We start from the raw sequence: 13,588 nt of genomic DNA, 5'->3' as shown, positions 1-13,588 counted from the left end.
AATTCAAGCTCTTTGATGTCCATGTCCATACATTATAGATGGGTACTCTCTGAAGGATTTATTGCTTATGTTTTTTGTAAAATTAAGTATCCTGTTTGTTTCTTTAGAGCTACCACTGCACTCAGGACACTGTGAGACAGTATGATATCTTGGTGGCATGTCTTCACCTTCATTTATTTAAAGACATTAACCTAGTAACAATACCGGATAGAAACATTAAGTTTTTAAAATCAGATTGCGGCATGACATGCACCAGCTTGAATTAATGAGGAACAACTGATTTGCTTTGAAGTGTTTGAGGGCAATGTCCTTATATTCAAAAGAAGAAAATTAGACCAAAAGTATAGCAGTTTTGATTGATGCACAAGAGTATAAGCATATTAAATAAGATATTTTGTTGGATATTCTATGCAAGAAAGGATGTTTTAGATATCCTGAAATATGTTTGTGGCAATTAATCTGGCATTGCATCCTTACTATGTACATCTACAATAGATCTGGTGCCATCTTAGCAAAGTTACTGTGTTGTACCAACCACCTCACATAAATCACAAAAACAATGAGGTAGGCAACAAACAATACAATTAAAGGATAGATTATAAATAGGAAAAATTAAACTAAATAAAGCATGAAAATGAATTTTAAAAAGAGATAGACCCACAGTTAAACAATGTCCTGAATATATACTGTACAATGGTAGTAATATAATATATTATAATACACTGTACATGAAAGTGAAGGTGTATATAGGGTCATGGATAGAACATCACTGCCAAGATAATGTATCCAGATACAGATCACGTGTTAATACCAGGCGTAAATGGGGCCCTAATGTCTACACCAAACACACAAAATAAATAGTGCGTACCTGTTGCTTTTGAAGTTTTGGAAGTAGAAAGGATAACTCCAGTATTTTCTAGCCTGCACCTTATTTTCCCATCTTTCTGGATGTAAATGATTGACTGGGACACACACACAATAATGCCAGGTGCCACAGGCTTGGATTGTTATTATAAGCATCTGAAAACATTATGGAGAGGATTCCTACAGGGATCAACCATTTCCTTTTTGTTTAACCAGAAATATTGTTTTAAATCTCTGCCAGACTCCATTGACAAAAACAGTGATTTTTCATAACAGAACATAGTAGCTGCTGGAATACTGCCGCCTCGATTGATTAGTTTGTTTGTGTTATTGTGTGACTGTCAATGGTGGAGGAAGCATTCAGATGCTTTACAAAAGGAAAAGAAAATTTGTTCGTAAATGCTCTTTGAAAAACAAGTGTAACTCTGTGCATTGCAGTGAATCTTCGAACTTTATTGTTAAAGTTCTGTGAATTCAAGGATGGTGCTTGTACTGCACTTGATGGAGCACTTTTATTTTTAGCTCACTTTCTCTTTTTGCCATCTGTCTTTGTTTCATAGCTGCTCTCATCTAATAAATAATTCCAACCTTGAGTCTGCTCGGCAAATTAGAATGGAGAAAAGCCCCCCCCCCTCTTTTTAACTGGCAAAAACACAAAAAGAGAGTTAAGCAAATGGAGAACTTAGCAAGTCAACATTGTCTGTGAACACATCCAATTATCTTTAAAGGTTATGCTGAATTCTCATTCTATTTGAGTGCTGCTGCTATATGGTGGTAACATATGGGGCTGGAAAAATCTGCTCCTGTCTGGTGCTTTATGTGAGCATTTGACAACTGCTGACAATGTCTGGCAGTGTGAATAGCTCCTTGAGGAGGAGATGAGTGGCTGGGTAAAGGGCATCCTGCCCAAACTTCCCCTCACGTCGTCCCTGCAACATTTTGCTGGCACGAGTCTGATCAGAGCTGCAGATCCGTGTTGCTGGCTTGTGTTACAGCGCTGCGGTTGGGGGAAAAGTTGTCAACATCGCACAAATCTTGAGGGGTGGCCCTGTAGTGTCCTATCATCATCATACAATGTCAGACAGGAACAGCATGTTCTCTTACACCCCATCTCGTCTCTTGTCGTGTCATATATCTGCCCTCCATTAAAAGGTTACAGAGGTTGAAGATGAAATAAATGTTTATATTAAAGGCTGTCAATGTGACTGCAAAACTGCTCTTAATTTTAGAATCGTCTTGACTCCACTGTATTCAGGATTTCTGAGTTTATCTCCTTATTCAGCTCTGGGCTTACCAATGAACACAAAACATAAATTCACTTTTTACTGTGCCAGGACTAGAGCTATAAAAAAATATATGACATGAGGCCTCATCTTCTCAGCACACCCATCCAATAAGAAGTCATCAGACATTATACTATGGGTTTGTTTTTCTTTTCTCTCTGTATTTGTCAGAGTGGCTGAAAGCAGGGTGCCAAGGTCACTAGTCTCTGACTTACAGTAAGGTGTGGGATTGAATCCAGCAGTTTTATTACTTTTGAGCTAACAGCTTCTGTATGGTTTCAAACTCCCCATGAAGAGGTTTTGCTAACACTCCTATTTTTGCCCCACCAAATTACCCAACCAATGCTATATGTTATCCTTTTTGCATCTTTCTAAAAGTACTTCTTTTGTGGACCACCCAGCCAAACTAAAAGAATAAGGCTGGTGATGTTTTATTTTTGTAATTGCTAACAAATCTCACAAAAAGACAACAACAAATGTATCCCACTAACAACTATTGTCTGTGTATCTTATTCCTTTACCCTTGTTAGGGGAAATGATACACTAGCCAGCTGATACAGGAGATTACTATTCCTTTTTCAAAAATGAAAATATATACTAGTCATTAAAGATGTACATTTACATCTTCATCAGGAACCAGTGGGTTTGGGGTGCCACAGACAGGATAGTAGAACTGGTAACTACTGGGAGATGGATTATTGATTTTGGTCTTTTCAAGGGACATGTTGTGAAAAAAATGCCTTCATATACCCAGTCCCTTTCAGACCTTCTTTAAGTATTGGCTTTTTCACACCTGTATTAGTAAGAGTTTTTATTCCCACAGTGATGCTGTCAGTCTGTCAGTCAGGTTGTATGGTCATTTAAAGGTTCCTTGTTGTGCTACATCCATCCCCCTCTTGGCACAGCGAGGACTCAGGACACAACAGTTAGATAGAGAGAGGCCCCACTGTCCCCCTGCAGGGAAAATAAACTAGGCTGCCTCCGTGGGGACAACGCCATCGTTGCACATCCCACCATACTGTTATTAACATCAATACCAAGCCACACTACTGATACCCACAGTATGAGTCAGTCCAGCAGGTTTCCATATGTTTCCATATTTTCTGTCAGCAGGGAGATGCAACTGAGTACTTATTTACATGTGTTAGTCTATGTAATAATTATGCAGAGGTAAGATCTCATGGGTAACTTAATCAAATTACTGTAAAGATTAGTGTAACATGATGGATGTTTTCTCCCCTTTCCTCCATTGTCTTATGGTTCATCACTGTAAATTTTCTTTTGATGATGGTTTTCATTGCTACTGGGTGCTTGTAAAATAAATAAGATAAATATAAATTTAGTAACATTTAAAACAAAAACCAGTATGTAGATATGAATTACTTATGTAAAAACAAGAGTTTCAGTTTATGCTGTGATGACATAAAATACTTCTAGTTATACAAAACATTTTGTAATGTTTTGGCTTAAAAGGGTCATTACTGGTACAAAGTGTGTTTCAGGACTGAATTTTTCCTTTTAGAAAGGTAAACATAACACTTCTGTCTACTTCTCAACAGCAGTGAGAGGTACTTGTTTCGCACATTTGATGCAATTTTACATTCAGAAATTATGTAACCTCAAAATTGCACATAGAAGCCCATTACTCCACTGCCACAGAAAAGGCAAAATATATGTAACATACACTCACTGAGCACTTTATTAGGAACACCTGCACAGCTGCTTATTCATGAAATTATCAGCCAATCAAGTGTCAGCAATGCAATGCATAAATTAATGCACATTCATGTCAGGAAGGCTATGATAACTCAGATAACCACTCTTTATAACTATTGCCTTCTACTAATGCTGCACAATTCATCCCTGGAGACCATAGGCCAGCCTTTATTTTTGGAGGTCTTCCTGTCTCTTGGGTGGTAACTGTCCACACTGTGTGCCATCCAACTCATCCTAATGACCTGCTTTTTGTTCCTATCTGTGCATAGAGACATGCTTTTCTGGGTCATGTTCTTAACCTGTAGCCTACCAACCTTGACTACCCATAACCCCAGAGATTCAGCTTTACAGGAGAAAGAATTAAAGTGAAGGAAGAAGCGTTATTACACCCACTTACTCCCTCCAGTACATCACATTCAAGTTCAGGCAACGTTCACTGGCCAGGCTGCAGATGACTGCCTGAAACCTTTTTAGCTGTGCACACAGAAACTGTGTGTGTATTTCTGATTTAAAGCTTTGTTCAGCCTTCTTACTGAGAGAAGAATACAGTCAAATGATCTATCCATCTAACATTAGGGGTGAGATAATATTACATCTGCATTAACTTGTTACACAAGTAGGATAGAGTCAAAATGCAAAGGGTTTAAAGAAAAGTCATCATGTTCATCAGGAGGGTTCCTGAAATGTGTTTGTGTTTTTGCTGCTTAAATCACAGTGGTTTTCAGACAGTGTCATCTGCATTGCAGACGCTTCCCAGAGGAAGCATTTAAAATGGGAACATGACAGGACCAGAATGTAGCCTTAGGACATGCCACATATTGTTTTGACTACAGTTTAAAGGTCCCTTGTGGGATTTCCTTGTGAATAAACAGTTATGTTCACATTCATTGTTCGCATCAACACACATTCTGTGCATTGTCTGAACATTTGAAGCTGTACAAACAGCTGATTTGGTTTAAGAGAGATCCACATTTAAGAGGTCTTACTGTTTACACACAAATTGCATGACACAATTTAAATTTGTACTGAATTTTGATGAATTCTGTCTCAGTTTACTCTAAAACTGTGTTCAGTTTTTGACAAACTGATCCATTTGTGAGGGTGTTCTGTTCTGTTCTTTTTTTTTCAGCAGGATGGTTGTTTTTCAAGCTCTCAAACCTTTTTTTTTATATATTTGGATATTTTTAACCCAGCATTTGTGTGTGCGTGTTTGTGTGTCAGCCTTCCAGAGGTTTTTGGGGAAGACGGATGTGTCCCAGGAGCTGGAAGAGGTCCACGCGGAGACTCGAGCTCAGGACAACCTACACACCGTCTCTGTGTTACAGCTGCTGAGGAGCCCAGCTGTTCGCTGGCAGCTCATCACCATTATCATCACCATGGCCTGTTATCAGCTCTGTGGCCTCAACGCTGTAAGCTGCAGATTATAATTATTATATTTCACTTTTTCCAGATTTTCACTAAAATCCTATTTTTTATGCTCAGAGGACCCTTAATTTAAAAAACCAGGAATTCATTTGCTATTAATCAAAAAACATATATTGGAGACTCTGCTGAAGACTCTCTGTCACACCTGCAGTTACACCTCAACCTTGTTATTTAGACTTGGGCCTTGGCGGACAGATTTACATTAGTGACACGACAAGAAGGCAAAAACTGTTTCCTCTTCTACATGAGAGACTCAAATAAGAGAAAGACCAGTGCTTTCTCAGGCAAACAGCTCAGTATATTTAAAGCTGCATTATTTGATGTTTTTGGCCGCTTGGGGGAAGCAAACAAAGTTGAAGACACAGTACTAGCATATTGTTTCCTTGCAGATTTGTTACAGTGGATGTATGTTAGCACATCCAGCTGTCAAATAAATATTTTAAGTTCAGTATTCATTATTTTTTAGCCCTGTTTTGGTCTCCAAAAACTCTTAAGAGCAATATTGCTGACTATGCATCTGTCTGCCATTGGGTGCTGGGCAAGTCATGGACATTGGGTTTATCAGAACCATTATTCTGAAAACAGCTGCCTGCAGCATGTGGAAATAAGATTGATGAGAGCAGTCACAATCTAAACGAACTAATGAGCTGAAAGATGCTAAAACTCAATGAGGAGAACTACAGCCAGTGATGGGTCCATCACTATGAGCAACTCCTTTCACAGTACACATAGTTATTTGAGCTACTGTCTAAAAAAAAAAAAAAAAAAAAAAAAAAAAAACACATGCAGCTTTAATTCTTCTTCACATATGACCTCATCTATTTCCCTAGTGTATTAAAATAAGTCACAAATAGATGAACATTTAAGTGCCTTTTTGAATGTTTCAGATATTTTAGTATAAGCCAAAGCATTCTGCATAAAATCACCAGCTACTGTATGTGGGGTTGTTTGACAATGATTACAGGGCTGGTGGTTTGCTGCTGAACCGCTGGGGTGTGCTGTCCCATCACAGTCCTGACAGTGACCAAAAAAACGTTTTAAAAAAAATCAATACCACCACAGTGGACCAGGTGTGGCAGCACATTGCAAACAGTGTCCCTCTGGGTCTGTGCATGCACAGGTGTGACCCCATATTTGGGGTCTCTTAGAAATAATGTGCAAAGTAATAAATTTTTTTCATCTACTTTTTGTTATAAAAGGTTCATAAATCTGTATAAAAACATTCATCATAAATAATAGCTCTTGCAGACAGTTTTCTCACCCTAATTAGTGTTGGTTGATTTTACTACTGTGTATGAGAATCTGTGCGCATGGTCAAGTCACTGTGACTCACTATGAACTGTGCACTTTGTTGACACAATGAGATGCTTAACCATCCTCAACAGTGCAGTTGGTGGGTGGTAATGACTAATGTCAAATTATGGAACCTACCTTCTCAGTCTTGGGCCCATAGGTGCCAACAGTCCCTCTGCATGAGGAGAAGAGTTGCTGCTTATTGTTGCCATCCACCACCTAAAATAAAGAGAACAGCAACAATGAATAGAGAAATACTCACTTCAGATGATTTACATTCCAAGGACAGGAACTGGCCTTTAAAGATGGGCACTGGAATGTGGGACTTTAACACATAAATTAAATGAAATGAAGCTTATCAGTACCTGGTAAATCCCTCTGTATTTCGCACTATATGAGAGTTTTAAATGTCTTGTCTGAGGTAACATTCCTGCGCTGGTGCACTGGTGGCTATGCCTTTTACGTCAACCAGTAATAATTTGCTTGCTAGAACTGAAGAGAAGAACAACTGTAGTGATAGAGATGGAATGGGCTACAGTAACTGGGAGTATGGAAGAAAAACCTAGGAAACATCCAAGAAATGTTTTTGAAGCTGTGCAGACGAAGGATTGAAGTCTATATAAGAAAACAATTGACAATAAGGACAAACAAGGATTGTACTTATTCTCATTACAAGAAGGGGGAGACAGAAGCTCAGCACTGCAGGTTTAAGTCTGTGTAGAGCAGAGAGGTGAACTCCTGTTCTATTGAAAAAGGTGCAGCTTCAAACTTCTATGTATCTATCAAGACTTTACTAGTGAGAAGAATACAATCAAAAGACTGTAGAAGGCTGTATGGCTGTATGCAAGACATGCAAGTGGTTAGTTTGTCTCCAAATTTATATTCAGGGTGAATATCATAAATATTTGTACTTAATTTTTCCATGATTTAATTTTCATATTTGATAGGTTGATGGACTTCTCACTATACAGGAAGCCTAGAAATCACAAAAGCTCATCTAAATTATCATAGATATGAACATGGCTTCATTTACATACATTTTCATCCCAGAAAATGGAATGGAATATAATTTAGATCACTCTGGAGGTCTTTATTCTCCCACACAGACCAGTCAAACAATTCCAGTAAATATTACAGCCTTAAAATGACTTGGTGATGTTTCAGCTAACTTGAGAGCTGAGAAATATTCCATGTCACAGAGTCAGTGCTTCAATTGATAACTTAAAATTTCTAACAACTGTGTAGCCGTTTTCTACTCCCTTTGTTACCTGTCAAAAAGGACTAGTGGGGAGAATAAGGCAGACCATAGGCTGGGGGACAGAATGTGTTTCACCCTGAAAAGGGGAAATATCAATAAAGATGCTCAGACACAAGGCTTCCTCTCCGGCAGCTTCGTTGAGAGCAGTTCTTCAAACATAAATATAACAATATAGAAAAAATATATAGTTACATTTCACAATTTTCCACTATTATTTATTTACAGGTCTGTATATTGTACAGTTCTTCAGTTATTCATAAAATTGCCCTTTAAATGAACAAAATAAAATGAAATAATACAAATTATAATACAAATAATAATAATACAATTAGGTGCATTTTAAATAAACAAAACATATACAAAACATCTTCCCCTTAGTATTTGTCACCATCCTCATTTCTAATCTCATTTTACTGTTTCTTGTATAGTTGCTTCGGCATGAACTTGCAAATGCAGCAATAACCAGCAGAATACACATACACACTAACAACATTCTGCTTTAAATGTCTCTCACTGCTTGACACATCACAATATATACGCCTCACATGCACGCTTAACGAGGTGCTGCTCAGTGCCTCCTACCGGAGGACGGGGTTAAACTAGCTTGGAGTAGCTACTACGTTAACCAAGAATTTAACTATTAAACAAACGCTCCAAAAACACTCAGAACGAGGATAACATGTACACAAAACACTCTTTAAGGCTGAAGCATGTACAACATACCTGAAAAGGGGAAATATCAATAAAAATGCTCAGACATGACGCTTTCTGTCTGATAGCTTCATTGGAAGTGAAGTATCATGGCTGAGGGCTCCCCCTTTCGATCTCTGCAGGCATAACTAATCAATCACGATCATCCTTCAAAGGTTCAACAGGTAGATCACAGATTAACTCATCTGACAGGTATATTCATGATCGTTATAAATCAATTAACCTCTTTCACAGTGAATTTTAAATTACGGACCATTAAAGAACTTTACATCCACAGCTTATCCATCCACATGTTTTTTAATTCACTGTTTCCAAACTGGTACCAGTGACCAACCAACCAACAATGAAATCAGTCTACCACACATGCAGAGATTACAGCCAGTCATGGTGTTCATAAAGTGTCGAGAATGTAATGTATGTAAGTGTAATGGCACGTCAGTTGCATTTTGTCTATTATGCCTATATATATGCCTATATATATATATATATATATATATATATATATATATATATATATTGGGGATCCACCTCAGGATACAAGTTTCTCTTTAGAAAGATGAAGGAATTTCAACTGCACAAACACTGTATTATACTGTACAAGTATTTAGTGTTCTCATCCATCTTAACCTTGATGTTCACCCCCCAATGATCTTTGATTATTTCTAATGAGGTTTCTGATATGAGCATCATTATTTTATATAAACAGGCAATAACACCCTGATCACAGGGGTCTGTAGTGAGGACATCATCCAGGGAAGTATTGCTCAGTAAAGAGGAAACTGACTAATTAGACATGATAAAAATCCCTCATTTGCACATAAGTGTAAAACTGAGAATTGGAAATATTACACCTTTCTTGCAGATTAGAAAAGGAGGCAAAGGTAACATTAATATAGAGGTTTCTAAGAGACCCAATGCCTTTAGGCCCTCCACAGTTTAAAAGCTGAATCTGGCAGTGATGCTAGGAAATGAAAGTTTTGATCTAAAGGAGAAAAAATACACAATGTTACAGGCTCAAGTTTTTAAAGAATTAAATATGACAGGATTTTTTCCTTTTGAAGGATAAAGCCAAGGGTAAGGATGCTGTGAGGAGAGCAGATGGAGAGGAGCTCTTAGCTTCGGTTGGTGGAGAAAGTCAGTGCTGCACAGTATGAGCACTGGCAGCAAAATAACAAGACTCAGAATTGGGCAGGGCTATCATTTCATGTAGAAGATTGTTGAAGTGTAGTTTCAACAGTTTGTCGGGGGGGTTGGGAGCCTTCACACCAGGATAAGATTTGCAGTAATTCATTTTAATTTATACCATGTCTACACAGGCTGTGTATAAAGCAGCACGTCAGCAGCAGCACTTTTAGTAACCTCAGTGTCCACACAGGATGCATTTAGGTACAGTTCTACTATGTATGTCATCTGCATTTCTGCAGCCTAACACACAATGTGCCTCTTGTGGCTTCTTATGTAGACAAAATGTTGCACCCTGTTGTGACCGAAGTAAACAGCTAACGTTAATTCAGCCACAACTAATAATATTAACTTTGTTTGAATCTAATAGGAAAATACATTTTATGAGATTATTCAACTGCTTACACATTCTAAAGCCAGTGAGATGGCCTGAATGTCTTTAATGAAACCTACCTACTATAAAATTGTATGTTGTTCATGCAGATTTATGTGTAATATGTATATAAGATCAGTGAAATGTGGTTTGTTTTCTCACAGATCTGGTACTACACTAATGGGATCCTTCGGGAAGCGGGTTTTGCTGAGAACATCCTCCCCTACATCACACTGAGCACTGGAGCTATAGAGACATTGGCTGCCATAATTTCGGTAAGTATTGCTACTTTGGAATCAATACCAAAACTGTCAGAGGTTTTACCATCAGCAGATTACTGTAACTTTGTACCACCAGCAGCTCAATATTGCAAGATAAATTTGTTTTAAGTCTATTTGGAGTATTTATAGCTATTTACACTGCTGTTGTTATAGAACAGTCCTCTGAATAATCCTTTTCACGAATGACCTAGGTGGAAAAGCATAGATCTGCCGTGCGCAGACAAAGTAATCCTGATGCTGTTGACCAAAGTTTGTTGGTGTGGATGAACCTCACAGATGAAAACTGCTCAAACATTGACAGTGGAGTTGATGAGAAAAGGCAGGGCTGTCAGCAGGATTTCAGTCCTGCTCTGGGTGGCATGTCAGTAAATGACGGAGCAGAGAACATCTCAAACAGCTCAGCAGAGTAATTAGCTGGTGGGAGTGTTTCTGTTGGCATAGCCTCTGTCACAGTTTCCATTTCCAAGCAGTAAACTGCTGCAGATGACGTGTGTTCCTGAGATGTAGAGTGGTGTGAGACTATGGTTAATTGCAGCTTTGAAACAAGTTCTTTCAGAAAAAATGAGTCTTTAGTTTGCTGTATTTAATTTAAATCTTCTTTACTGATCTATAGGATACAGTTTGGTAATGTCTTGTAATGTCAATGATATTTAATTTCTAATTATGCTGGTGATGTCCTTACTATTAAAAACAAGAATATAAGATGAGAGAGAAGCAATGAAACTTGAAAGTTGAATTACAACATTCACATATTATCACCTTGTGAAGCTGATATGACTAACATGCTATCAAACTTCTGTATATTTACACATCCAGCCGACACAGAGCAGCATTAGTATTCACTTTTCATGGCAATCTGACAAATGTAAGTCACACTCCTTTTAGCTCTGTTTTGGTGTCCACCAACCCACTAGTAGCTAACGTTGTCTTTCTGCTGTTTGGTGCAAGGCAAGTTGAGTGCAGTAGCTTCATCAGAGCTGTCTTGCTGATAACAGCTTCTGAAAACACAGAACCACAGCAGCTGTGGGCTGTAAAATCGGAACAATGAGCTGAAAGACACTATGAAGCTCTATAGGGCTGATGGGGAACTGCGGAGCCCGGTGATAATTCTCTGCAGGTTTCTCTATACAAGTAAACCCTTTCACATCACACATGTTGATCTAAATATATCAATTAGAGCAGGTTTAACTTCATCTTATTCAATAGTGTTATAGAGGCTACTAAAGCAGGAGAACACTGCAGATTTTCATTATTCTGGAGACTTCATCCTCCTTTTCACTGTGGTGCAAATTGTCAGCAAAACACTCAGTACACATAAAATGAAGACACAAACTAGTGACAGGCTGAAGATTAGAATGTAGTGTATACAATATAAGAGAGAAATCTTATCAACCCTAAATCAGAAGGAAAAGTCTCCACTACAGAAAAATAAAATTCACTTTTATAGTATTTTCAAGACAAAAAAAACAACACATGCACAGGAATTCCAGAGGAGAGGCTTTCTTGCAATGGAAACACAGAACATCTGGTTACAATTAACATGATTATCTCACTTTCTTCAGAGACATGAATCCAAACAAGCATATGAGCAAAGACATCACAGGCATCTAGCAGTAACAGAGTGAATAAATGATAAAAATCCATCTCTGCATGTCTCCTTAATTCAAACATCACATTACAGCAAATTATAAAGAACACAATGGATACACACTGTTTCCTCATCATGTTCCAAATGACATCAAAAATGACTGTCGCTTTTGTTGATCTGATTTGCCTAATTTTGTGTTCTTGAGATGTGGTAGAGAAAAAAAAACAGGAATTAACTTAAGTGGATTTCACTCACTGAGTGCAGTTTCCACTTAAGTCTGCTAGATCTTTATTTTCTGGTACTTTTTGGTCACGAAAGGCTGATATTCTAGTAATCTAATAACTATATATCTATGTGATTTTCCCTGTTACTTTTCCAATAAGAACACATCACATAATGAAATGGGAAATAAACCCCAGCCCCATCTCTCCTGTCATTTAATTAGCTCGTTAATACCCTGTTTACGGATGCTATCTATTTCTGTGATTTGTCTCTAGCCTGTGCACACTAAGGTTGATCTTTGATCTTCAGCAGGGAGACAATCCCACTGAGTGATTTAGCTGCCAGATGACTAACTTCAAACACCAGCATGTACCCCTCAGACAAGAGCTTTCCCTCCAGACCTGTGACATCTCCCTCGTCAGCCACAGCCTATTCACCACCCTTCTTATAATAATGAGCCACTGGTTGTTTGACTGGTGTACACAACAAATAAATTAAACTCAAATATCCATTAGTTGTAAAACTGAATGTGTTAATCTAACAAGTTACTTGTCATGAAGTGTGAATTTTTAGTATGTCATATGATGCTGTATAGCATATACTGTACAGTAGAATGGCCGAGCAATACTATAACCATTACCTGCACAAAGTTTGCTTTGTAACACTATGTTAGCCACTGTCAGGAAAAAGCAAATATCTACAAGATAGAATTTCCTTTGGGGGGAAAAAGTGGAACAGTTGACATCTTTCTTTTTGAGTGCAACCTCAAAGACTTTTATAGACCTGTGTTAATATTTCATTGCCACTGAAGAGAAACCATTTGTATGAGCCTCAGGTTCACAATCAGGGACACTCTGACATTTAATAAGAAAGATTAATTTGATTTGTGCTTTCAGGAGCTTCAAATATTTATGATATTCAAATCAAAGTCTATAGGCTGCTTTAAAAATTTACTTTTTTTTTTTTCATTTAAATGGCAAACATTTCAAAGATGAGGTTTAATCCCTAAATCCTGTGATATGTGCTTCTTAATATGATAAATTGAATGCACGACAGGGTGCATTTGGCTGTTAACCTTATTACATTAGCAGCGCCTTTACAGAGCTGCCAACACACACAGACTCACAGGCAATGATTTCTGACAAGGAGGGGAAGAAATAGCCACCACAGAAAGCTTAGTATGTGCATGGGCCGGTTAGCAGCAAAATTGGCCCCTCGCTGTAAACATGCTGAAAAAGCTGTGAGGAAAGATTAGTTGTCTTTTTGCACTCTGCAGTTTGGTGTTAATGAGTTTTGGGAGTACCCAGCTATTGGGTGCACCCAGAAGACACCACCTTTCCTGGTATCACTCTATAGGGAAATTAAGATTTGCTCTGTGATTGCAGACAAGAC

The 13,588-nt window shown here is 38.0% G+C and overlaps 1 protein-coding gene across 3 annotated transcripts in view; it reads left to right on the top strand.

Annotated features, from left to right (window-relative positions):
- The window catches only part of slc2a9l2 (solute carrier family 2 member 9, like 2), a 92,290-nt gene that overhangs the window by 33,662 nt on the left and 45,040 nt on the right, over positions 1–13,588 (top strand). For all 3 annotated transcript variants that reach the window (XM_018700286.2, XM_018700288.2, XM_018700289.2), the window contains exons 8-9: positions 5,085–5,272; positions 10,270–10,380. In XM_018700286.2, coding sequence (XP_018555802.1) covers positions 5,085–5,272; positions 10,270–10,380 — 299 coding nt within the window. The remainder of the gene's footprint in view (positions 1–5,084; positions 5,273–10,269; positions 10,381–13,588) is intronic.

Source organism: Lates calcarifer, linkage group LG12 (assembly GCF_001640805.2).
Source record: "Lates calcarifer isolate ASB-BC8 linkage group LG12, TLL_Latcal_v3, whole genome shotgun sequence".
NCBI lineage: Eukaryota > Metazoa > Chordata > Actinopteri > Centropomidae > Lates > Lates calcarifer.
This window is presented reverse-complemented; position numbering and strand designations above follow the sequence as displayed.